Source organism: Puma concolor, chromosome A2 (genome assembly GCF_028749965.1).
Source record: "Puma concolor isolate L17-30 chromosome A2, mPumCon1.1.hap2, whole genome shotgun sequence".
Taxonomy (NCBI): Eukaryota; Metazoa; Chordata; class Mammalia; order Carnivora; family Felidae; genus Puma; species Puma concolor.
In genome coordinates, this window is record NC_141668.1 from 44,247,141 (window position 1) to 44,274,198 (window position 27,058).

Consider the following 27,058-nt stretch of genomic DNA (forward strand, 5'->3'; position numbering starts at 1 on the left):
CGGATTCTGTGTCTCCCTCTCTCTCTGCCCCTTCCCCGCTCACACTTTGTCTCACTCTGTTTATCAAAAATAAATAAATGTAAAAAAATTTTTAAAAAATAGTAGCACTAGTCCCATTCATGAGGGCTCTGCCATCATGGTCTAATTACCTCCCAAAGGTTTCATCTGTTACGTCAGAGTGAGGATTAGGGTTTCAGCACATGCATTTGGTGGGGGACATAAACATTTAGTTGATAACACTGAAGGGTATGATTTTTGAGGACCCCAGCTTTATACATGTCTCAAGTCCAATTTCTTACCTTCCATAGCCCCAGGCCCTTTTCTTCTTTTGATGTAAGCCCATTGTTGCAACTTTATTCTGCAGTCCTTCTTGAAGACTACCCTAAGTTTTCTCCTACATGTTTTTTAAAGTCATCTGCTTTCTCTGGCATCTGGAAAATTCATTTTCTTTCTTATAAGTTCAGTTAGGTATGTTTTTAATATTTTGTTTTTATTTTTATTTCATCCCACTACAATATTCAACCCACACAGCACAATGCCTGGCATCCAGCACCCACAGTCACTCTAGAGCACTTCTCCCCAGTCCCCTTCATCTAAATAAATTTCCAGTTCTAACAGCATCTGTTTTTCCACAACTGTGTGCTTCCCACCCCCAGGTACCTCTTAACTGTTTGTTTGTTTGAGAGAGAAAGAGTGAGAGAAAGCATGCAAATGGGGGAGAAGGAGAGAGAGAGAGAAGACAGAGGATCCTAATCAGGCTCTGTGCTGACAGCAGACAGCCTAATGCGAGGCTCACACTCACAAACCGTGAGATCATGACCTGAGCCAAAGTCAGATGCTTAAATGACTGAGCCACCCAAGCATGCCCAGTTAGCCATTTTTTAAAAATTTAAAAATATTTTATTTAGGAATTTGGGGAGGAAGGATTTTCATGTTATTTTAGACCACTAATTTTGCTGGGCGACTTAACATATATCCTTGCATGGACACACCTCCCACAAACAACCCACACCCTCAGAGGAGTAACCTGCACAAGGCATCACAGCTAATTCAGTGAGGAATTAACTTGATTCTAGAAGCAACTTGCTGGTACATAAAGCATTGATTGAGGTGTCACTAAAAGGAAATCTGCCATGTCCAAATTTTGAAAAATCAACAATTAAGAAGGAAAATGACTGGTGATAGCCAAGATGGAAGGGGGTGGCTGGGTAATTTTTAAAATGTATCAGTCATATAAAATGTCAATTTTATTTAATTGTTTAATTTTATATCATGTGCATTTTAGGTGATAATTCTAAAGAGAAATCAAATTCAAAGATTGGGAGTGTCTGAACTCAACTTTTGGGTAAGATTCAACATTTTTTACCATTTCTTCGAACTTTTTATTTCTATAAACTGAATACAGACAGTATACTTTAAAACTCGAATGACTTATAGTCAATAAATCTTATAAATACCTACTAATATGGGGCAAGAAATAGTCCTTAGTGACATCTACAAGTCATTGTCAGAAACGAGTTCATGTATTTCAGGACCACTCTCACGCCTCCCTTCCTTTACTTTTCACCCTGCTATATATACCCTTACTGCCTTGCTTTGTAAAAAAAATTTTTTTGCCTTGAGTTTCTCCCTTTAAATTTACTAACCTTCTCTTCAAAATAACTCAGCCTGTAGTCCTGCCCCTACTTTCTGTTTTTCTTTTCTCTACATCTGTCTATCGTCTATCTGTTCTTCTGCTTCCCATGTTAGACTATTATTTTTGTCCCTGTCACATTTTCCCTACAGTCTCCCAGCCCTTTCTTATATCAACTCATACACCACCTAATCTTCTTTTGACTTCTTCCCACACATGCAAATGGATGGCCCACGTTAATTCTATGTTTGTGTGTTTTGTTTCCAAGTAAACTCAGTATGCTGTTAGGTAGACACTACAATTACTAATTCTCGTAATATTGGACAGGTGACACTCCTTTTTTATCTCTTGATCTTTGATGTAGATGTACACCTATGAAAAAGTAAAACCTGCCATATTGAAGAACTATGTGATTACATATGATATATTAATAGGGGAAAGCTGGAGAAGTTATGGTAAGATAAGGTAGATTTCTACTCAGAATGCAAAAGGACAAAGTGTATTGAGTTGCCAGTTACTCGCTACTGGAGGCTTTCTCTAATGGTGAAAATACAGAAATATTTGTGCACTTGAATTAGTGGATGATATGACTCTTCTAATATATGATTTTTTTAGTTCACAAAAATTAGCAGTTTTTTCCAAGATGAAGCCAGGAAATTGATGGAAAATTCAAAGATCTTCATTTAATAACTGAACTCAAAGTCAAAATTTCTATTACAAACTGTTGAAAAATGGCAACAAACAGAATAGCATCCATGGACATTTAGGAAATTCTGCCAAAGCTGTACTGAGATTTATTCTCTTCTTTTCAGTTTTAGACTGGAAAGAGTAAAAATTAAGCGTTCAAGTCAAGAATTCAAAGAAACAAACATCTAAGGAGAAAAAAGTTGAGATATAATTAATGTTCAAAACATTTATTTTTTAAAGCTGACAGAATTGATGTCAGTCTTTTGCAAAGGGGAGAGATAAATTTTAGTTATGTAAACAATACAAAGGATATTCTGACCTTTTATGGCTTTTTCCCCATAAAAGGCAAAAAGGAAAAGCAAAGATATTTTGTGAACTAACACTTTTTCTTCCTCCCAAAAAAACTTGGCGTTTTACTATTCCAAGTAATTCTTTCATACCTGTGGAATAAAGATTATATTGCATATCTTACTCCATATGGTATTTAGAAGCCAAGGTCTGAATGCTGAGTGTTCTCATTGCTACACTGTTTCCTTGCTTCTAGACCCATACTTCTAGACCGATATAGATACATATGCATACATACATCTAATATTTGTATCATTGAAATTCCACAAGGAGAGGTAAAAGAGAGTGGGGCTGAAAAATTTTGAATATGTAATGGCTGAAGACTTTCCAAATTTGGTAAAAGACATGAATCTACAGAGTCAAGAAATGGAGTGAATCCCGAGTAGGATAAGCCCAACAATATCCATGCCAAGACACATCATAATTAAATTTCTGAAAACTAAAGACAAAAAATCTGAAAAGCAGGCAGAGAGAAATGACATGTTGCCTATAGGGCAAAACTGATTCAGATTACATTAGCCTGAAACTATGGGGCCAGAAGGAGATGGCGTAACATTTGTCAAATGCTGAAAGAATTGTCAACTGCAAATTAAATGTCCAGGGATAGTGTCTTTTAGGAGTGTAGGGGAAATAAAAGACATTCTCAGATGAAGGAAAACTAAGAGAATTTGTTGCTAGCAGAGCAACCCTTAAAGAATAGTAAATGGAAGTTCTTGAGGCAGAAACTAAATGACCAGAAGGAATCTTAGAACATCAGGAAGAAATTAAAAAGAAAGAAAAAGAAAATGGATACATAAAGGAGTAAACGTAATATACTATTCTTGTGTTTTTCTTTTCATGTGTTTCCTCTTGGCTTATTATTTATCTAGATGTTTGAATCAAATTTTAATTAATTTATTTTTTCTCTCATTTTTATTGATATGAGTTTTTGAGGCCATGGATTTTCTTCTGATCATTGTTTTACATGACTTTCTTCATTCCTAATATGTAGTTTTCATTATCATATTTGAAAAATAAATTTTTGTTTCTCTTTCACTTAAGACCTGTTTTAATAGTAAGTTTGTTAATTTCCAGGAGGGAAGGACCTTTTTTTCTTCTAACTTTGTTATAAATTTCTAGTTTTATTACATCACGATGATAGAAGATTACATTTTAGTTTGTGGACCTACTGGGTGCTTTCTCTGTGACCTAATGGATGATCATTTTTTTGTGAATATTTTATGTGTGCTTGATGAAGGTGTATCCTTTATTAGCAAGACATATTTTGATAAATTTATCCACGAAATTTATTTTTAAATGTTTTGGTCTTTTATACCTTTATGTATTATTTGCCCACTGACAAAGTGGCAAAGTGTATTGAAGTGTATTGAAAAAGTGTATTTAAGTCTTTTAATATTAGTGTGTTTCTGTTTCTCCTTGACGATCCAGTAACTTCTGTTTTATAAGGATGGTTGCAATACATAGATATTCATACTTAATTATATTTTCTTCATGAATTGTGTCTTTTAGTGTCAAAATAATTTCTATATCTAATGCTTTTTGGTGTGAAACTTAGTGATGATAGGATTATAAGCTTTAGTTTCTTATTAGCTTTGGTACATTTTTGCTGCTGTTTCATTGTCACGTTTTTGAATCTGTTTCAGTACATCTTTGTATAGCACAGGTCAAACACTGCTTTGTGAGAATTTGAAGAGTTTTATTTATGTTGTAAATGTTATATTATTTTTTGTATTTACAATTTCTCTACATATTTCATTACACATTTCTCTTTCATTTTTAACTTTCTATATTCAGGAAAGTTGTTCCCTCAATTATTGCATACTTGAAACTGTTTTTCTGTAATCTTTATACCTGAATGACAGATGGACTAGATATAAAGTTCTTGGTTCCGACTTTCTTGAGTGTCTTGAAAATGCTTCTACACCGTTTTATTGCTTTTATGTTTCTTTTAATATGCATGGTGCAAGCCAAATTTTCTTGCCCTTCTAAGTTATGTGCTGAGAACTGTTACGGACTTTTCTTCCTTTTTAAGTTTTACTAGGCTATGTCTCGAGGTAGTTTACCATACTGGTCAATTTTCCCAATTCCTGGTGGGTCCTTTCCACATGTAAGTCCAGGTCTTTTATTTCTAGGAAGTTTTCTTGGATTGTAGTTTGAATACTAGTGTGAATTCATTGCTCAGTTTTTCTTTTTCAGGGACTCCAGTTACAAACATGTTGCCTGTCTTCTGTTTCTACTACTTTCTATGATTCTTTTATTTCCTTGTTTAATCTCATTTTTATTCTTTTGTGGGTGGTTTTTTTTTTTACGGTCTTCAGTGTTTTTTTTGAATTTTTATTTAAATCTCTGCTCCTTTATGGGGCGCCTGGGTGGCGCAGTCGGTTAAGCGTCCGACTTCAGCCAGGTCACGATCTTGCGGTTCATGAGTTCGAGCCCCGTGTCAGGCTCTGGGCTGATGGCTCAGAGCCTGGAGGCTGTTTCCGATTCTGTGTCTCCCTCTCTCTCTGCCCCTCCCCCGTTCATGCTCTGTCTCTCTCTGTCCCAAAAATAAATAAACGTTGAAAAAAAAAAATTTAAAAAAAATAAAAATAAAAATAAAAAAATAAATCTCTGCTCCTTTAGTTACCTTGAGATTGTCTTCATTTTTCTTTTTTTTTTTTTTTTTTTTTAATTTTTTTTTTCAACGTTTATTTATTTTTGGGACAGAGAGAGACAGAGCATGAACGGGGGAGGGGCAGAGAGAGAGGGAGACACAGAATTGGAAACAGGCTCCAGGCTCTGAGCCATCAGCCCAGAGCCTGACGCGGGGCTCGAACTCACAGACCGCGAGATCGTGACCTGGCTTAAGTCGGACGCTTAACCGACTGCGCCACCCAGGCGCCCCAAGATTGTCTTCATTTTTCAATGGTTTCCCTCTTTTCTTCCATTTCTTTTTCTATATTTAATAAGTACTCTCATTTTTTTCTGGTTTTGTCCATTTATGTTCTTAGTTTAAAAAAAAATTATGTCTCTGAATGCTTATTTGAGCTTACTTAATTCAGCTTTTAATTCTGCACTGTAGTTTTTTCTGCTTTGTAAGATTTTTATCATTCATTTGAATGGATATCAGCAGCTGAAATGTTTGACTCTCAGTTTTGTTACCTTCTTATAGAAGCTCTATTATAGATAACATAGACATCTTTCATCTAATTAGTTTGTGTTCAGAGCAGGTATTTTCTAATCCAGGTGCAGCCTTTTGTCAATGTAACAAAATCTGGTTTTATCAATTACTAACTTCCTTCCTTCATCTTTCAGTGACAGTAGTGATTGTCTTTTGTTTGGTCCTCATTTATTTTTCTGGATACTTGATTTTCCTTTCTTCCTTATTTCCTTATCCACACATTCTTCAGAGGGTTTCTCTCTTTCTTTTCCCTTCCTCTCTTTCCAGAAGTAATGCCTTTCTGAGGTCAGTTCTTCTTATACTGAGCCCTTTAAGTCCCCGCTCTGTATAGCTCATTCTCCAGTCTCCTGGCTCTTCTCACATGTAAGGTGGACTTTCTCTCCCTCCGGTTATTTCAGTTCATTTTAGGACTCCTCACCTCCCTCTCTCCTCTTCTGCATGATTTTGAGACTCCCCTCATTCTCTGCAAAGGCTTAGATCAGGAACTTGAGGTTTAAGTTTGCTGTATATGTTGTTTCTTTCTATTTACAGGTAATTTGAAGTTTGTACTGTTACCTGTTTTTTATATTTGTGATTGCATTGTCCTACTTGTTGGATGAGTGTGGAGAGATTTGGATTTAGTCTGCTATAATTTTCCTCAGGCTACCTAGAAGTCCACATCTGTGCTTTTTCTAATCAAGGTTAGCCAAAAAATAAACAAAACGACAGAAACCCCCACGTGAGTTTTAGTTTCTATTTCTCTCTTTAAAATGAAAGCTTAAGTTTTGAAATTTTCCTTTCTTGAGGAAGGACTCATATAATTCTATTTCCAAAAGAGTGGTAGAAGAATATTTTATAATTTAATCCTATTTTTGAAAAAAGGACTTTTCTGCTAGGAAATAATATTTGGAGCCAAACATATAACTCCTTTCTTCACAGAAATTGAAAATAAATAACTTGAAAAAAACTCTTTTAGAATTTGTAGAACTCTAGTGTTGTTATGTAGTTTATACCAATGTCATCTGTTTCAATTCTTTGCCTTTAAACAAAATTTTCTAAAGGAGCAACCTTTTTTTAGATCACATCACTAATATAGTTTTCCATACCATGATTAAAATTTCCCATACCGCTTGTTGATATGATTGAATTTTGTAGCTGGGTAACTTAAGATTTTTAGTGTCTGACTTCTGTCTCTTTCTTTCTTTCACTTACTTTCTAGCTGATTCAAGGCTTTGCCTGGTTGTGTGGAACAATTATTTTGAAATTTCTGACATCTAAAATGTTAGGTGTTTCAGATCATGTAAGTACTTTCTAGTTAAAGCATAAAAATTCCTATGAATATGTAGCTGGATGAAAACTTTAAAACCATCTATTTTTACCTCTTTAGTTTATAGAGAGTAAGTGCCTTTTCAAGGTCCTGGAGTTAATTATTGGCAGACTCAGTAATAAAACCCTACAGTTAAGTGATCTTTTCAACCCACTAAGAAAAAACTATCAATGAATGCTAACCTAGCCATCCAGAAAAAAAAAAGAATAATATCTCAAGTAGTTATGTGTTTATATTTCATTAAAATACGAATTGGGGCACCTGGCTAGCTCAGTCAGTAGAGCATGTGACTCTTGATGTTGGGGTTGTGGGTTCAAGCCCCATGTTGCGTATGGAGATTACTTAAAAAATAAACTCCTAAACAAATAACCTCATTTATTTAAATAATAAGTTACTCATTTATTGAAAATGTTAACATATGAGCAGTCTGTACTCAGCTTTGAAATATAATAGTCAAAATCTTAATGTAGTTTTATTTATGTATAGTTAATAGACTAAAATTAAGGTATGACTTGATATTTTTAAAGCTTTTCTTGTTATGTAAAAGGAAAGTGGTAAATGTTAAAAATCCTCTATCTTTTCATCTTCTAGAAAATATATGGACCTATCCCTCATGTGTGGTGTGTGTTTGTTTTAAAGCCAGTGTCTTACATAATAGCCCTTGTCAAAGCTTAAGTCCCTACTTAGCTAATCAGTTTAAGGGACAGAAAACAATGCAGAAACTTACTTTTGATTCTTACTTTCTGTTTGGATATGAGCATACATGAGCAAATCACACAGTAACCTACTCTGAAACGTACTTCATCTCATACTATCTAATTAGAACCCTGTCTAATGCTGAAATTTCTTCATCTTTAACAACAGATTATGGTCCTTAGTCTCTAAAAGGTCAAGTGCTATCACTCTCCAGTAGAATTGAGCTAGCATACATGTTCAAGTTAAATAAAATTTCAAAGTATATGGATTTATCTGCCATTTATTGGTAGCTCTGTATGGTGATTTATTAGGTTTATTTGTTGCTGCTGTTCTCTGGTATGTCTGATATACTCCTTTTTTCTTTTCCTTTTTATTCTGTAGGGCTAAACATTTTATGGTGAACTTTATTGAGGCCTCCTAAGTCATCTATTTGTTAAGTTGGTCTATGGGTTTCTTTTCTGCCTTGCTCCACGTTGTCACCCAACTCATTACAAATCTTACACTCACACACCTATCCCCCCCCCCCCCCGTACTCTTAAGTTGCTTCGTGTGTGTGACACTTGTGCGAAAGACTTGCAATGAAAGTGGTTTAGTTAAATTATTAGTCATCATGCCCAGTCAAAATTAGAAAAATGAAGTCAATTCTAAATTACCCTTGCTACTGGTAGGTAGGGGGAATCATAAATAAATGAAAACCACAGATAATTATTACACTTGATATAAAATAATTTCATTTCTGTAAAATAATTTGAATTAAGGTTTATATACCATATATTTTCTCTTTTCTGGCCTTCTGAGAATGCAGTGGAAAAACAATTGTCTCACTGACAGTGGGTAATAAATAACTGAAAATAAGAGTTCTACATTGAGTTTGGTTGGTGATGTTTATTTCAGAGGACTTGGAGATCAAGTAACTAAATCAAAGTCGTGTGTGTAGTTGTTATAATTCTTATGATGAATAGCTGTTATGTTTAATGGCTTGACTATATGCCTGAAAAATTCAAGAAACACCAAAAATTGTAATCAGTGTATGCAACTTTGTGAAAATGACAACACATAGGAAATTTATTCATGTTTTTCACTGTGTGGTAAAAAGGGTTAATGTGAGACTGTTTTCTTCTTGAGAAATGATTATAAAATCTCATGATTAACTACATGGTGGTTTCTGCCCAGCTATTGTTGATCTTAACTCACTCTTTATATTATCATGTCTGCTTATTTTTTCTGACCTCTTTCTGCTTTTCATTCTTTTGATATTTCTCTTTGTTTTGTTTTCTTCATAATTCAGTATATAATAATGTATTGTTCACTGAATTTTTTGTTTGTTTTCTTTGAGGGCCGTCCATGTACCTTGGATTTATCTGCTCTGTAGACTTTGTTAATATTACAACAAATCAGTTATTATTGACCATAATTATTAGTGTAATTTTAATTTCTTTTACTTTATTTTCTTCCCAGATTCGCCTGAGTGACCTTATAGCAGCCAGAATCTTAAGGTATACAGATTTTGATACCTTAATTTACACCTGTGCTCCTGAATTTGACTTCATGGAAAAAGCGGTATGAACAGTTTTCTTTGTTTTTTTTCCTTCTCTACAGGTATGATGGTCTTTTGCTCTGAAGTTTTCCTTTTAGTCTGAAACTCAAATTTTTTATTCAGAGACAACCAACTTTATCATTTTTTTACTATAATTTTTACTAATCATAAGCATTCCTTACCGGTTTTTTTTATGTGTAAAATGAGTAAACAGTGACCCCTATCTTAAAGAGTTCTTGATGATGGTTGAATGAGATAATCCAGGAAGAGTGCCTACCATACTATTTGATCCACAGTGAATTACTATTAGTACAGTTCAATTACTTTTAATAGTGTATGTCACTTAGAAGTATGGGACTACTCACAAAAAATAAATCTAAGTTCTTGTTTTGGTTTTTAAAAACTGTAGTTATGTTTCATTTAATACATCAAATATTATAAAAATCTTTAACAAAATGGTGCCGAGAAAGATATACTATTAATCGTACATTATTCTCTTATCTATCCAACCAGTCATACATTTACTCAAAAACTATTATGAGCACTAATTATCTGTGAGGCTGTTGGCTGCAAAGAGGAAAATGGCTTGGCTTCTGCCTTCAAGAAAGTATTTAATTTAGTGACATGGTAAATCACTCTGACCACATTAATGGGTCATGAGAATTATTTAGCTGCTAATGTCATTTCAGTACTTATTCATATTTACAGTAAGTATGTAGGCTGACTTTCTTCCTTGTTCGCTCTAGTTTCACCAGCGAAAATAATGGAACTTTGCAACCCAGGAAATGATAATATAGGGCCTGGGGATCAGTAAACACAAAATTTAAAAATTAATATTATATAAATAAAGGAAAGATAATACCAAAAGAAGGAGAAAAATAATATATAGCTAATTTTTGTTTTAATAGTTTTTACCGTTAAAACCTTTGGTACATTTGTATAACTTTTTATAATTTTCATTCTTGTATTAGAAGATGAAGGTTGATAAATATACATAATATTAACGGCAAAAACATTTTTACCTTTATGAAATTTCATTGTGGTATAAGTTTTTACTCACTTAATATAAAATTTAATAAATGACTTTTGAACAATTTGCTTTATTTCAGACTCCATTGAGATACACAAAGACATTATTGCTTCCAGTTGTTATGTTGATTACTTATTTTATCTTTAAAAAGGTATATTTAAAAATTTGTTATCATTTGCTTTTGGGTTCAAGATAAGGGCTATAATAGAATTGTAGTTCAGAATTCCATCTTATCAGAATTCCATCTTATTTTTAGGGTGAACCCTTCCCCCATAAAACAGATTTCTTACTCAGATCTTTATCTAGTATTATGTGGGTTTTAGAAAGCCTCATTAGAAAAGATATTCTTATTTATTCTTTTAAAAGAAATTTGTCAGTTACCTACTATGTACCATGAACTATATTCACATTGTCAGTCCACTGGAACAAATAAAACAGGCCTGCTTCTATCTTGGAACTTACATTCTTGGTGGGTGTGGGTGTGGGGTGGGGCATTAAGCAAATAATCACACAATAACTAAAGAATTACAATTGTTATAGGTGCTGTGAAAGGAAGATGACAGTTTGGTAGCTTTTAAATATAAAGCACATTCAAGGAAGTCTTAATCCGCTTTAAGACCTTCACAGGAGAAATTCTACACACATTCTTTAAAAAGTCATTGTATGTTCACTGTTTTCCCAACAAAAGAAAACATTATTAATGATAGAAGAAATAATATTCTAAAATACCTGTGACAGATTTTCTTGGTCTTGAAGTGGTATATCTGAAACCCTAAAGAACCTGGGTCTTAGTTTTTTGCAATTTTGAACCATCTTTATGATACTGTTTACAAGTCGTCTTAAGTCAGTATTGTTATGCCCAGAATTCGTGATCCCAAAAGACCACCAGGGAGCCAAGTCCGATGTAAAAGCAAAAGAGCCTTTATTCGCACTAGCTCGAGCTCAATCCCCTACCTGCACCGACGCAGTGGTGAGATACCGGGGAGAGAAGAGAGAGTTTCAAAAGGACAAAGGTTTTATTGGGGCCTAGGGGCAGTTAGTGAGGTAATGGCTATGGCCTCAGCCGATTGGCTGGGGAAGGGTCCGAGTCCTGTTAGGCAGGTGAGGGTGGGGGGGTTACTCAAGGGGAGGAGGTGTGGTCAAGGTGAAGGACACAGAGCAAGATGGAGTCGGCCGGCGTAGGCCCGCCCTTTCAAGTATGTATTTATCATAGACTTTTAAATAGATAGCAGGAGCATCTCTCTGCCACCATACCAGGGGTGGCCCTGATCCAATTAGTTTTCTATGTGTAAAGTCACGGTGCATACCTTGTGTGTGTGGTTGCAGTTCCCACATTTTCTCATTCCCGTGTTTTCATGTAAAATGTGAACAATTTATGAGAAGCCTCTGTCTCTACCTTGATCTCTGTTGTTTCTCCCTTGACCCAGTTCCCTAGGGACCACTTGGAAAGAGGCTAGAGGTAATGAGAAGGAATGGGTAAACTAGAGCAGTGTCCCCTGGGCTCTGCCTAGCTCTCCACTAGCCTGTTTCCATTCCATCATGGCAAACGGTGGTATTCTTCCAAGGCTACACTTAAAGGGGTAATGCAGGAATTAACTCTTCAGTGAGGAGATAGCTGGCATCCGAGAAGATGAGAGCTAGATCTACTATTACTATTTTTTAAAATTAAGATCCAAGACTCATAAACATAGTACTTGCCCCCAGACATACCACAGCTCAAATGCATGTGCATTAGCATGTTCTCTCTCTCTCTCTCTTTCTCTCTCTCTCTTTTTCTCTTTCTCTCTCTCTCTCTCTCTCTCTCTCTCTCTCTCTCTCTCACACACACACACACACACACACACACACCCATCCCTGCAGCTTAACTCCTTTCTGCCTCCAGGTAAACCCCTCATCTTTATTTGTCCCATTGTGGTTTCTTTTTCACCTCAAGGATATGTCTGATCTAAATTTACATTTTCACTTGTGTGAAGTCACTTCTGGAAGAAAGAAAGAAGGCATATATAGTATGATTTTTCTGTGACACTACAGAATCTTAAACTCCCCTAAGTGCATATATTCTATCAACTATACCACCAAATAGGCTTTGTGCTTGCCTAAGTGACTAGAATCTCATTTATGTCACTTGAAACATTCATCCATAAAAAATGTTCTTGAACAAATGAGAGAAGTTAAAGATTCTAAACTTAGATTTAATTTTAAATTAGAGTTCAAATTTCACTCTATTTTTTTTCATTGTTTATTTCTAAGTTGTAAAGCGCATATCCTTCACAGTTTAAAATTTTAAGTTCCCCATAAGGTTTTTATCTTACTGTTTAAGTTGCATAGGATTGTAGCTAAAGCCTCCTTGGCCCAATTTAGCCCCCACCTTCCCCTTCACTCCTCCTGCTCTCCTCCCTCCCTCAGCATCTTGTGGTACATTGTCAGAGGTGCTCACTGGCCTTCCCAGTGCTCACTCGTGGCTGAGATCAGGGAAGCAGATATGCCATAATAATTTTATAATAATCTGGAGTTTCAGTGAAGCAGGAGTATGGACTGCAGTGTATGGAGTATGGAGGGAGGTGGGTAGGGGTGGGGGAGAGTTTCCCACTTTGCGTGGAAGGTTAAGATCCTCTCTGAAAGTACGTGGGAGAAGCAGCCTCCGTTATAGAAACTAATTCCCCACTTTCAGCCCACCTCCCTCCCAGTAAGATACAAACTTAAACTCTAGTAAAGAGTTGTGCACATGTAAGGGCTTAGAATTTTAATGTTGAAATGGACCTTAAAGATTTATCTCAACAGTGGGGGTGCCTGGGGAGCTCAGTCGGTTAAGCGGCAGACTTTGGCTCAGGTCATGGTCTCATGGTTCATTAGTTTGAACCCTGCATTGGGCTCTTCTGCTGTAAGGAGCCCACTTTGGATCCTCTGTCCCCCTCTCTCTCTGCCCTCCCTGTCCCTACTCCCCCACCCACCCCCTTGTGCACTCTCCCTCTCTCTCTCAAAAATGAATAAACATTTTTTTAAAAAAGATTTACTCCGGGGCGCCTGGGTGGCTCAGTCGGTTAAGCGGCCGACTTCGGCTCAGGTCCTGATCTTGCGGTACGTGAGTTCGAGCCCCGCGTTGGGCTCTGTGCTGAGAGCTCAGAGCCTGGAGCCTGTTTCAGATTCTGTGTCTCCCTCTCTCTGACCCTCCCCTGTTCATGCTGTCTCTCCCGGTCTCAAAAATAAATAAAACGTTAAAAAAAAAAAAAAAAAAAGATTTACTCCAACAATCCTTTCTTTTTTTTAATAGCAGAGGAACTTAGAATGGCAAGAAAATATTTGCCTGGGGCAAAGATGGGATTAAAGTGTTTCTGAGAACTCACTTTAACAATTAAGATACTTTTTCCTTGTGGGGGTGTTTACGTTAATGAATTGGAGCATTTTAAATGTCACATAATTCCTTAGAAAAGTTTAATTTATTCTATTCACAGGCTACTCGTGATATTTTATGTGTCTTATCTGCAAACACCTATCAAAGGTAATTATAATTGTTTTTAAATCATACTGTCTTCAGTTACTAAATAACTACTGTAATATTAAATGAATGTATATTAAATCAGCATTTTGATTAAGAAAGACATGAACCAATCTTAGATGTTCTCTTAAAAGACTGAATATATTATTCTTAGAGATTTCTTTTATGTGTTTGGACTTGTTTTGGAGATACTTATATTTGAATTAATTTAAAGTTTAAATCAAGTTAAACTTTAATATATGGCTAGAATTTAAAGTCCATAAACAGACGTAAGCTAAAGTTTTATTTGGACAGGTTTTTTTTGACTTTCAGAGAAAACATAATTATTTGTTTTTCTGCATAATCATGAAATAGTTTATTCTCCATTTATTGTAAAGCCATTTGCTGTATCACTTTTTTTTTTTTTTTTTTGGTGGTTTTAGTGAAGTCACTAGAATTATGGCATAAACATATGTGAGTAAAATAACTCAGATCACACATTGCAAAACATATGTGAGTAAAATAACTCAAATCACACATTGCTACCAGACATGAGAAGTAGATTGTGAAGAAAATTTCCTTCTGAGGAATATCTTAAGTTAAATTTTATACTTATAGCTGTACCATTAAATTTGATGTATTTAATGAAATTTATTTTTAGGACAGTTTTAGATTTACGGAATATTTGTGAAGTTAGTACAGAGCGTTTCCATGAGCTCCATACCCCATGCTTATATTTTCAGTAAAGCATTTCATATGGTTGCTAGAAGAGCTAAACAGAACCCTATGTTTGAAATGGTTAAATCTTATTTGTTGAAATCCAAATCGAGGCGCTTAATAGACCCATGTTCTGGGTCTTAAATCTTAATAGACTTTGTTCTGGTCAGGTAGAGACCAGGCAAATATGCCTTGATGCAGTAAAAAGAATGTTTTTAGAGCCATGGGAACTATTCACATAAAGAATATATGATGGCACCCGGGATATTTAATTGGATAATAGAGGATTGAGAAGTACTTTGTGACTGTCTTCAAATATTTGAGAGGGTACAGTGTGGAAGAGGACAGACTTGAGGGGACCAAAGGGTGGAAGATATTTAGCTCAAAGGAAGGAGGTGATTACAGTCCTGAGAGTGACAGCCTTGTGTGTGTGTATGGGCAGAGGAGTTTTTTAAATTACAAAAATAATACATGTGTACAGTAATATATTCAGATGAAATAATATTTCAAGAAAAGAGGAAATGTTTCCCTCCTTTAGAGCTACTACTCATTGGTGCTGATCGCAAATGGCTTCATATGTATCATTCTAGAAAACACTTCCAAAAACACAATAGTTTTATAAAAAATAGAATCAATATTGTTATGTAACTTTTTATTTTTATTTAACAGCTTATCTTGGGTATCTGCCTAGATCTTCCTCATACTTTGTAGTGGTCTCCACATTTTATTGTTCCTCATATGAGTGATTACCAAGTACTTAGCTAGTCCCTCATCAATGGGCATTAAGATTATATTTATCCGGGGCGCCTGGGTGGCGCAGTCGGTTAAGCATCCGACTTCAGCCAGGTCACGATCTCGCAGTCCGTGAGTTCGAGCCCCGCGTCAGGCTCTGGGCTGATGGCTCAGAGCCTGGAGCCTGTTTCCGATTCTGTGTCTCCCTCTCTCTCTGCCCTTCCCCCGTTCATGCTCTGTCTCTCTCTATCCCAAAAATAAATAAACGTTGAAAAAAAAAAATTAAAAAAAAAAAAAAAAAGATTATATTTATCTTTTTGTCATAACAACAAGTGCTAAGAGTAATGAACATTTCTGTACATATTTCTTTGCATACTTATTTTAATATTTAGAATATTTAGTATTAGAATATTTGAAATGGGACTTTTGAACCGTAATTTATAAATGTTTATAATTTGATAAATCCTGAGAACTTATGATGGGAGTGTCCATTTCTCTGTATCTCCATGAACACCAGTGTTATCAAACTGAACTTTTTCTCACAGGTAAAAAAAGAAAAAAAAAAGGTGGGGGGAAGCAGGGGGGCTCATTTTATTTTATCCGTCTTTACCAGGGAAGTTTTACATCTTTCAAATGTCTGGTGTATTTGTATCTCTTGACCATTTGAAAATTGATTTGTAGGGTATTTTAATTTATATTATAGACAGTAACCTTTTGCCTATTACATGTATAACATTTCTTCTAGGATGTCAATTTATAGTTTATTAATGGTCTTTGCTTTATAGAAGTTTAGAATTTCTGTACAGTCACAACTATACATTTTCTGTGTTAATTTGTTCCTTAGAAACACCCACATCAAAATCATTAAATTACTTCCTCATATTTTCTTTCATAATGTTTATTTTTTGCCAAGTAATAAGTATATATTTAAAGTGTACAACACAATGACTTGATGTACATATATATTGCGAAGTGATCACCACAATCAAGTTGATTAATACATCTAACACCTATATCACCTCTCAGTTACCTTTTTGTATATGAGAATGCTTAAGATCCTTACTCTCAGCAAACTTTAAGTATTCAATACAGTATTATTAACTATAGTCACTATTCTGTACATTCTTTTCTCAGAACTTTTTCATCTTACAACTAAAAGTTTGTATTTTTTGATGAACATCACCCGCATCAGCCCCCACCCCACAGCCTCTGGCAACCACCATTCTACTCTGTTTCTGAATTTACTTTTTTTTTTCTTTTTTAGACTCCACGTATATGTGATAACATAAAGGATTTGTCTTTCTTTGACCTATGTCACCTAGCTTAATGCCCTCCTGGTTCATCCATGTTGTCATAAATGGCAGAATTCCCCCTTTTTTTTTTAAGACTGAATAATATTCCTTGCTTATATATGCCACATATTCTTTATCCATGTGTTCAGTGACAGACACTTCAGCTGCTTCTATATCTTGGCTATTATGAATAATGCTGCCATGAACATGGAAGTGCAGATATCTCTTCAAAATATGGATTTTGATTCCTTTGATATGTTCCCAGGGGTAGGATGGTTGGATCGTATGTCAGTTCTCTTTTTAGTTTTTTGAGGAGCCTCCAATACCGCTTTCCATAATGACTGTACCAATTTACATTCCCACCAACTGTACACAGGGTTTCCCTTTTCTCTGTGTCCTCATCAACACGTATCTTTTGTCTTTGATTATAGCCATTCCAATAGTAGTGAGGTGATATCTCGTTGTGGTTTGGAATTGTATTTCCTGGATGATTAATGAAATTGAGCACATTTGCATTTTTCCTGTTCTCCTTCAGAAAAAAATGTCTCTTCAGGTCTTTTGCCCATGTTTAAATCAGATTATTTATTTATTTATCGCCATTGGGTTGTATGAGTTCCTTATTTACTTCAGCTATTAACTCCTTATCAGATACACAGTTTGCAAATATTTTCACCCCTTTCATAGGTTGCCTTTTCATTTTGTTGATGGTTTCCTTTGCTGTGCAGAAACATTTTAGTTGATGTGGTCCCACTGGTTTATTTTTGCTTTTGTTGATGGTGCTTTTGGTGACAGACAAAAAATCATTGTGAAGATCGATGTCAAGGAGGTTTTTCCCTGTTTTTTCTCATAGGAGTTTTATGGTTTGAAGTATTACATTTAAGCTTTTCATCCATTTCAACTTAATTTTTGTGAGTCGTACAAAGTAGGAGTTTAATTTCATTCTTTTACATGTGAATATCCAGTTTTCTAAGCATCATTTATTGAAGACACTATCCTTTTCCCATTGTGTGTTAGTGCCCTTATCAAAGATAAATTGACCATATACACATAAGTTTATTTGGGGACTCTATATTCTGTTTCATTGGTCCATGTATCCACTTTTATGCCTGTACCATACTGTTTTGATTACTATACTTTTGTGATATAGTTTGAAGTGAATAACTATAATACCTGCAGCTTCATTCTGCTTTCCCAAGATTATCTTGGAAATTCAGGGTCTTGTGTTGTTCCATATGAAATTTGGGATCATTCTTTCTGTATCTGTGAAAAATGTCATTGGAATTTTGATTGGGATTGCTTTGAATCTGTAGATTGCTTTGGGTAGTATGGATATTTTAACATTAATTCTTCCAAACCAAGAACATAGGATATCTTTCTATTTGTGTAGTCTTCAGTTTCTTTCATCAGTGTCTTACAGTCGTCAGTGTAGAGGTCTCTCCTTGGTGAAATGTACTCCTTCCTAAGTGCTTTATTGTTTTTGATGCTATTATAAATGAGATTGCTTTCTAAATTACCCGTTCAGATAGCTCACTGTGATTGTGTGGAAATGCAACTGATTTTTATATGTTAACTTTGTATTCCACAAATTTACTGAATTCATTTATTAGTTTTAACAGTTTTTTGGTGGGGTCTTTAGGGTTTTCTGTACGTAAGATCACATCATCTGCAAACAGTTTTACTTCTCCCTTTCTTATTTCTTTTATTTATTTTTCTTGCCTAATTGCCCTGGTTAGGACTTCCAATACAGTGCTGGAGGGAAATAGAGTGGGCACCCGTGTCTTGTTCCTCATCTTTGTGGGAAAGTTTTTGAGGTTTTCAACATTGAGTATGAAGTTAGCTGTGTGCCTTTTTTTTTTTTTTTTAATTTAATTTAATTTAATTTTATTTTTTTCAACGTTTATTTATTTTTGGGACAGAGAGAGACAGAGCATGAACGGGGGAGGGGCAGAGAGAGAGGGAGACACAGAATTGGAAACAGGCTCCAGGCTCTGAGCCATCAGCCCAGAGCCTGACGCGGGGCTCGAACTCATGGACCGCGAGATCGTGACCTGGCTGAAGTCGGACGCTTAACCCACTGCGCCACTCAGGCGCCCCGTGTGTGCCTTTATTGTGTTGAGGTACATTCCTTTTGTACCTAATTTGTTGAGAATTTTTATCATGGAGGGGTTTCGAATTTTGTCAAATGCTTTTTCTGTGTCTGTTGAGATAATCAGATGGTTTTTATTCTTCATTCTCTTAAAGTGGCACATCAAATTTATTGATTTGTATGTATTGTACTATCCTAGCATTGCAAAGATAAATCCCACCTACTCATGGTGTGTGGTCCTTTTAATATGATGTTGAAATAGGTTTCTGGTATTTGTTGAAGTTTTTTGCATCTATGTTCATCAGGGATATTGGCCTACAATATTCTTTTCTTTTATCATCCTTGTCTTGCTTCAGTATGAGGGTAATGCCAGCCTTATAAAATGAGATTGGGAGTGTTCCTTCCTCTTAAATTTGTTGGAAGAATTTGAGAAGGATTAAATAAGGATTAATCCTTATTTAAATGTTTGGTAGAATTCTCCAGTGTAGCCATCTGGCCCTCCACTTCTTTTTGTGGGGAGATTTTTGGTTACTTATTCAGTCTTCTTACTAGTTTTAAGTCTATTCAGATTTTCTATTGCTTTGTAATTCAGTCTTTGTAGGTTGTATGTTTCTAGGAATATGTTTCTTTGAGATGTCCAATTTGTCGGTGTATAATTGTTCATAGTAGTCTCTTACGATCCTTTGTATTTTTGTGGTATCAATTTTAATGTCCCCACTTTCATTTGTGATTTTATTTATTTAAATCTTCTCTGTTTTTTTTTTAGTCTTACTAAAGTCTTATTAATTTTGTTTATCTTTTCAAAAAAAACTAGCTGTTAGTTTTATTGATGTTTTCTATTGTTTCTTGTCTCTTATTTCATTTATTTCTATTATGATCTTTGTTATTTCTTTCCTTTCAGTAATGTTGGGCTTCATTTGTTCTTCTACTTCCTTGAGGTATATAATTGTTTATTTGAAATATTTTTTTCTTAATATAGGCATTTACCAGGATAAGCTCCCCTCTTAGAACTGCTTTTGCTTTATTCCATGTTTTGGTATGTTGTGTTTTTATTTCATTTGTTTCAAGATATTTTTTATTTTCTTTTGATTTCTTCTTTGATCCATCGATTGTTCAGGATTAGGTTGTTTAATTTCCATGTATTTATGAATTTTCTTTCTTTCCTACTATTATTGATTTTCTAATGTCATACTATTGTGGTCAGAAAAGATACTTGTTATGATTTTAGTCTTCTTAAATTTATTGACCTGTTTTGTGACCTAACATAGGATCTATCCTAGAGAATGTTCTGTGTGCATCTGAGGAGAATGTGTATTCTACTGCTGTTGATGAAATGCTCTGTATATATTTGTTAGGTCCATTTGGTCTAAAGTGTAGTTCAAGTCCAATATTTACTCACTGATTTTCTGTCTGGATGATCCATCCATTGTTGAAATTGGTATTGAAATCCTCTACTGTTTTGCATTGCTTTCTCATTCTCCTCTCTGATCTATTTATATTTGCTTAATTTATTTAGGTGTTTTGATGTTGGATGCATATAAATTTATAGATATAGATGTATATATGTATATATACATATGTATAGATATATATGTATATCACATATATATATGTGTATATACAGGCATATATATATACACACACATATATATGTATGCATATATATATGATGCTTATATATTATGCATATGTATGTATGATATGTATGCATATATATATTATATATATATTATATATATGATATATAGAGTTACCCCTGCTTTCTTTTTATTTCCATCTGAGTGGGATATCTTTTCTCATCCCTTCACTTTCACTTTATGTGTGTCCATAAAGCTAAAATGAGTTTCTTTTTTAAAAAATTTTTTATTTAAATTATCTGTACACCTCATGTGGGACTTGAACTCACAACCCCAAGATCAAGAATCACATGCTCTTACAACCATTTTACATATATGCATCTACATCTATAAATCTATATGCATCCAACAGCAAAACACCTAAATAAATTAAAGTATGTATAATTTGTTTAGCCACTCTCTTTGGGTTGGAGAATTAAATTCATTTACATTTAAAATAATTGTTGATAAATAGCCAAATTATGGAAAGAGCCTAAATGTCCATCAACTGATGAATGGATAAAGAAATTGTGGTTTATATACACTATGGAATACTACGTGGCAATGAGAAAAAATGAAATATGGCCTTTTGTAGCAACGTGGATGGAACTGGAGAGTGTGATGCTAAGTGAAATAAGCCATACAGAGAAAGACAGATACCATATGGTTTCACTCTTATGTGGATCCTGAGAAACTTAACAGGAACCCATGGGGGAGGGGAAGGAAAAAAAAAAAAAAAAGAGGTTAGAGTGGGAGAGAGTCAAAGCATAAGAGACTGTTGAGAACTGAGAGCAAACTGAGGGTTGATGGGGGGTGGGGGGGAGGAGAGGGTGGGTGATGAGTATTGAGGAGGGCACCTTTTGGGATGAGCACTGGGTGTTGTATGGAAACCAATTTGACAATAAATTTCATATATAAATAAAAAATAAATAAATAAATAAAATAAAATAAAATAATTGTTGATAGATAAGGACTTGTTTTGCCACCTAGATGCTTTCTGTTTCATAGTTCCTTTCTTCTCATGCTGTCTTCCTTTTCCATACTGGTATGCTTTGTTTCCTTTCTCTTAATCTTTTGTGTATCTACTGTAGTTGTTTGCTTTATGGTTCTCATGAGGCTTATTACATAATACATCTTGTAAGTGTCTCTTTTAAGCCAATAAAAACTTAACTTCAATCACATACAAAATCTCAGCTTTTTTCTTTCACTTCCCCTTTTTATCCTTTTGATGTCACAATTTAGATCTTTCTGTGTGGTATCCATTAACAAATTATTACGGCTCTATTTATTTTTAAATACTTTTGTCTTTTTACCTTTATGCTAGAGTTAAGTGATTATATACCACTATTACAACATTAGAGTATTCCTAATTTGTGTAGTTAACTTTACAGTGAGTTTCATATTTTCATATATGTTTAGGTTACTAATTAGCATTCTTTCATTGTGGCATAAATAACTTCCTTTAGCATTTTTTTAAGGCAAGTCTAGTGGTGATGAACTCACTCAGCTTTTGTTTGTCTGAGAAAGTTATTTCATTTTATCTGAGGGATAGCATTGTTGGGTAAAGTATTCTTAGTTGGAAGATTTTTTTTAGATTTCTTATTTTTGAGAGAGAGGGAGGGGGAGAAAGAGAATTCTAAGCAGACTCTGCACCAGCAGCAGAGAACCCAGCATGGGCTTGGTCTCACCATGAGATCGTGACCTGAGCCGAAATCAAGTCAGGCGCTTAACCACCTGAGCCACCCAGATGCCCTGCTTTGTTGGCAGATTTTTTAGTGTGAGCATTTTGAATATAACATCTTATCCTCTCCTGACCTGCAAGGTTTCTGCTGAGAAATCTGCTAATGGCCTTAGGGGGGTTCCCTTGTATGAGATAATTACTGCTTTGACAGTTTATTCTTTGTCTTTCGTTTTGACAATTTCATTATGATGGGTCTAGTGAATTGGGGGGGGGGGTTAATTTGTATTGGTACCTGGAGCCTCATGTGCTTGGATATCTAGATCTCTCCAGATTTGGCAAGTTTTCAGCTGATCTTTATTTTTTTTTTTTAATTTTTTTTTTTAACGTTTATTTATTTTTTGAGACAGAGAGAGACAGAGCATGAACGGGGGAGGGTCAGAGAGAGGGAGACACAGAATCTGAAACAGGCTCCAGGCTCTGAGCTGTCAGCACAGAGCCCGACGCGGGGCTCGAACTCACGGACCGCGAGATCGTGACCTGAGCTGAAGTCGGACGCTTAACCGACTGAGCCACCCAGGCGCCCCTCAGCTGATCTTTAAATAAGATTCCTGTCCTTTCTCTTCTCCTTGTTGGACTGCCATAATATAAATATTGTTTCTTCTGATGGTGTTCCATAATTCACATAAACGTTCTTCACTCATTTTCATTCTTTTTTTTTTTCTCTTCTCACTGGTAATTTCAAATTAATCACTGTTCAAGTTCCCATGTTTTTGCTTCTGCTTGATCAGGTATGGTATTGATGCTGTATATTGCATTTTTCATTTAATTTATTGTATTTTTTGGCTCTAGAATTTGTTTGGTTCTTTTTATAGTTTCTAGCTGTTGAACTTCTTGTTTTATTCATGTATTGTTTTCCTAATTTTATTTAGTTGTCTGCACTCTCTGTAGTTCACTGATCTTTCTTAAAACAATTATTTTGAATTCTTTGGCAATTCATAGATCTCCATTTCTGTGGGGTCAGTTACTGGAAAATGATTGTGTTCCTTTGACTGTGTTACACTTCCGTGATTTTTCATTTCTTGTAGCCTTGCCTTGATCTCTTCAATTTCATGGAGCAATCACCTCTTTCAGATTTTAGGGTCTGGTTTGGTGAGGAAAGACCTTTACCTGCAGGTGGGTGCAAGGAGCCAGGTAAGGTGTGCTGTTTCCATTCTTGGGGAAGGCTCAACACTGTAGTATTTGTGCAGCTCTATCAGCTGAGGTTAGCGTCAGTGAAGATTGCAGGCATCTTCAATGAGCAAGGCTGTGGATGTCTGTAATGGTGGTCATCTGCTGGGATCTGCAGTGGTGAAACTTCTGGGGACCACTTGATCTTTTCTCCCATGGTGCACGTTGTGGTCAAGGTATCTTGACCACCGGTATCTCCTTTGGCACTGGGTTTGTCTTGTGGGTGCCCTTGTGGTCGTGGTGGCAGTGGTGTTTGATGCGTGGGTGACCATGGGACAGCTGTGTTCCTGGGGATTGGAACTCGTGTGCTTGCAGAGCAATGGCGGCTCTGGGCTCCAGCAGTTCTGGCTAGCCCCCTGTAGTGGTGAATCTGGTTCCTAAGATGTGAGTGTACGTGGAGCAGGCACAATTCGGGGACTGCAGCCTGGGCATTCATGGAGAAACAATGGCTTCAGGGTGCGGGGCACTGGCTGAACGTGGCTGGCTCACGTTGGTGACAATTTGCAGGACACGGATGTGCATCAAATGACCGCAAGGCTGGGGTCTGGAGTGCAGGCACTCATAAAGCAACAATGGGTCTGGGGTTCTGGCTAGCCTGCAGCAGCATTGGTTTCACACCTGAGGCATTGGTGTTTGCAGAGCAGCCACAGAGGTCTGAAATGCTGGTGTACGCAGAGTGGCCATGTCTCTCTACCTGATATGCACAGGGCTTGTGTGAGGGCTTGTGCGGGACGGCAGCCCTGCCTCCAGAGCGGTGCAACGGCAGCTCCTGCTGGGAGTGGTGCCGCAGTGTTTTCCTCCCAAGGGTTTCTGAGTGCTTTCTTGTTTGAAAAATACCTTTACTTAGCCCTCACATTAAGTTGATGGTTTGTTTAATAGGTATTCCTGGAATTTTTTTCAGCATTTTGTAGATGTTGCTTTATCGTTTTCTAGCATTGAGCATTACAGATAAGAATTTTTTTAAGTTTGTTTATTTTAAGAGAGAGAGTGCGAGAGAGTACATAGGCTGGGGAGGGGCAGAAAGGAAGAGAGAGAATCCCAAGCAGACTCCATGCTGTCAGCACACAGCCTGAGCCAGGGCTCAAACCCATGAACGGTGAGATCATGACCTGAGCCAAAATCAAGAGTTGGACGCTCAACCAACTGAGCCCCTACACATGAGAAATTTTATATAAAGTTTTGCTCTCTGGAAATTTATAGAGTTTTAAGATATGCATGTGCATATGTACGTGTGGCTGTGTGTGTACTTTACATGTTTGTTAACTTGTAGGACATTTAAATCTGAACATTCACATCTTTCTTTACCTCAGAGAATTGTAGGGTCTCTTCATCTTGTGCTTAGCCTCTCTTTTTTGAAAATCTGTTGTTGCTTTTTATCAATTTAATTTCTTTAATTTTTATCTATTAATTTTTCTGTTTGCAGATTTGGTTGTATATTCACATTTTAAATTAGCTGCTAGATTTATTCACATCAGTGGCTATTCTCAAGGCCTCTCCTCTGCACAAGGCAATTCACTGCAGCATTCTGTTGTGCCCAGATTTCAGGACCAGTGGGAAGCCACACCCCCTGGCCCCTCCCTGCACTGAGCAAGTCAGGAAGGGGCCTCAATGGAAGCAGAGTAATTTGGTGATTGCAATGCTTTCCTGACAAGCCTTCCCCTGACCAGCCTTTAAAAATAAAAAATAAAAAGTAAAAAAAATCTCTGGATCTGTGTGTGCCCTTGAACTTCCCTTACTTCGTACTTTCTTACTTAAACTGTGTAACTTTTCTCTCCAACCCCAAATCCATATTAGAAGAAGGCCTCTCTGCATGTAAAACTGAAGTCTCCAGTCTTCTCAGTGGAACAATGAAATAGTTCTGTACCTGTTGTGTGAGTCTAAAATGCAGCCTAAGAGGAGAAGGGCAATGTTTACACTGTTAATGCCGTGTTCCCTGCACAGTGCCTAGAGCTCAGTAGGTACACCATACAAATCTTGTGAACTTTTAGACATAAGCTTTTCTGGAAATAAAAATATTTATATGTTTTACCCAATAAGGTTTATTCTAGAAATTTATCCTAAGGAAGTATTCAGGGATGCTCAGGGTTTTATGTACAAGGATGTTCATGGTACTTACAGTTGTCAAAAATGAAAGTAACTCAAAAGTCCAGCAGTACTTATCTAAAACAATATATATGCTTGTCATGGTTGAATATTTAATATAAATTCTTTTTTAAAAATTCACACAGAGGTACAATCTCCTGCAATCAGTAAAACCTATTTTATCTTAACCAAAGCATGGCTTTTTTATATACCTTAAATAGGATAACTGTCAATCCTGCCTTCATATTGCTGTAATTTTTAGTGATATTGTCTAACATTTTTATTTTTTTTATTCATGTTACTGAATAGTTTAGAGAGAATCAAATTTTTTAAATCTAAGAACAAATAAATGCAGTTTATTTTTATGTAATCATAGTGGACATTCAATAAATACAGAATGTTTTTTATTCCAGAAAACAGCTCCTTGAACATGGTGAGGTAAGGCTTTCATTTTAATCTCTGCTATATTTGTGTGTTAAATTCTAGTTCAAGGGTAATTCACAAAGGTACTGCCTTGCACTGTCAGTCGTGCTTCTGTGGTTCAGCACTGGTAATACATTTTGGCAATCCTTCCCATGCTTCCGTCTGCTCTTTTGAACAGTAGGAAGGATTTGAAAACCAGAAGGCTCATTGATGACCACGGAGCATAATTAAATTACCTTCATTAATTCATTCATTCTTTTATCCGTTCAATAATAAAAGCATTAAATTCCTAGCCCACTGAGCCTATAGCTCTAGTCAGCTAGAGCCTATCCAGGTGGATACCCGTGGCCCTGTGACTCGTGGCCTGCTGCCACACATGGACTTGATGGTCAGTCAGCTACAATCTTAGCAGTGTTCCCGGACACAGAAGGTGGAATAGCAATGTTTCTGCCCTCAAATGTGTATAGTTTTTCAACAGACATGATGCAAACAAGACAACATTTTATATGGTGCTAAATTATTTTGTGGCATATGAAGAGAAAGCTCATCAGGGGCTAGAAATAAGATTTTCTAAGTATTAGCACTTTGAGTCTTAAGGGTAAGGTCAAATTTACAAGAGAGGGCAATTGAATTTGAACCTAATGAAAACAGCCTATAATGATAATGAATATTTTATAGTAGTTACTATGTGCCATGTACTGTGCTGTTTAATTCTCATAATATTATTCCCACTTCGCAAATAAGAAAATTATGTTAATTAGATGATAGTAGCTTTTACGGAGACAAACACTAACATTTCAGTAACTTAACTCAGTAGAAGTTTAATTGTTTGCTGACATAAAGTTAAAACTAGGAGTTCCTGGTTAGCAGGTGGCCCTCCAACAGGCAGTGATTGAGGAACCCAGATTCCTTCCATTTATAACTCTGCCATCTTCAGCGTGTGGCTTCTGGGGCCCATGTACTTGTCTGCCTCATGTCAGCACAGGAGAAGGAACAGGGAAGAGCCTGCACTGGAGGATCGATGCGCTGGTCTGCATTGAATCAGCAAAGGAGAAAGAAGAGGGAAGAGGGTGCTCTGGAGGTTTTGTAAGGGCTAGGCCTGGAAATGGAAATGTGAACTTCCTGCCTGCAGCTGGAACTCAGGCATGCGGCCACGCCTGACTGCCGGGGAGCTTGGGAAATGAAGTCTAGCTGCCTGTCTGAGAAGAAAAGCAAAGAGGTCTGGGCCACGGAGTGAAGACCTAAAGAAATTAAATAGCTTTTGTCAGGTCTACAGCTATTTGTTACTAAAGCTTGCATTTGAACACTAGCAGTCTGTCTCCAATGCCCT

General features: G+C 36.1%; 1 protein-coding gene across 1 annotated transcript in view; it reads left to right on the plus strand.

Moving 5' to 3' along the window:
• The window catches only part of DPY19L2 (dpy-19 like 2), a 99,028-nt gene that overhangs the window by 54,058 nt on the left and 17,912 nt on the right, over nt 1–27,058 (plus strand). The window contains exons 12-17 of the mRNA XM_025929673.2: nt 1,286–1,345; nt 7,027–7,107; nt 9,289–9,390; nt 10,477–10,548; nt 13,850–13,896; nt 25,719–25,743. Of these exons, the coding sequence (XP_025785458.1) occupies nt 1,286–1,345; nt 7,027–7,107; nt 9,289–9,390; nt 10,477–10,548; nt 13,850–13,896; nt 25,719–25,743 (387 nt within the window). The remainder of the gene's footprint in view (nt 1–1,285; nt 1,346–7,026; nt 7,108–9,288; nt 9,391–10,476; nt 10,549–13,849; nt 13,897–25,718; nt 25,744–27,058) is intronic.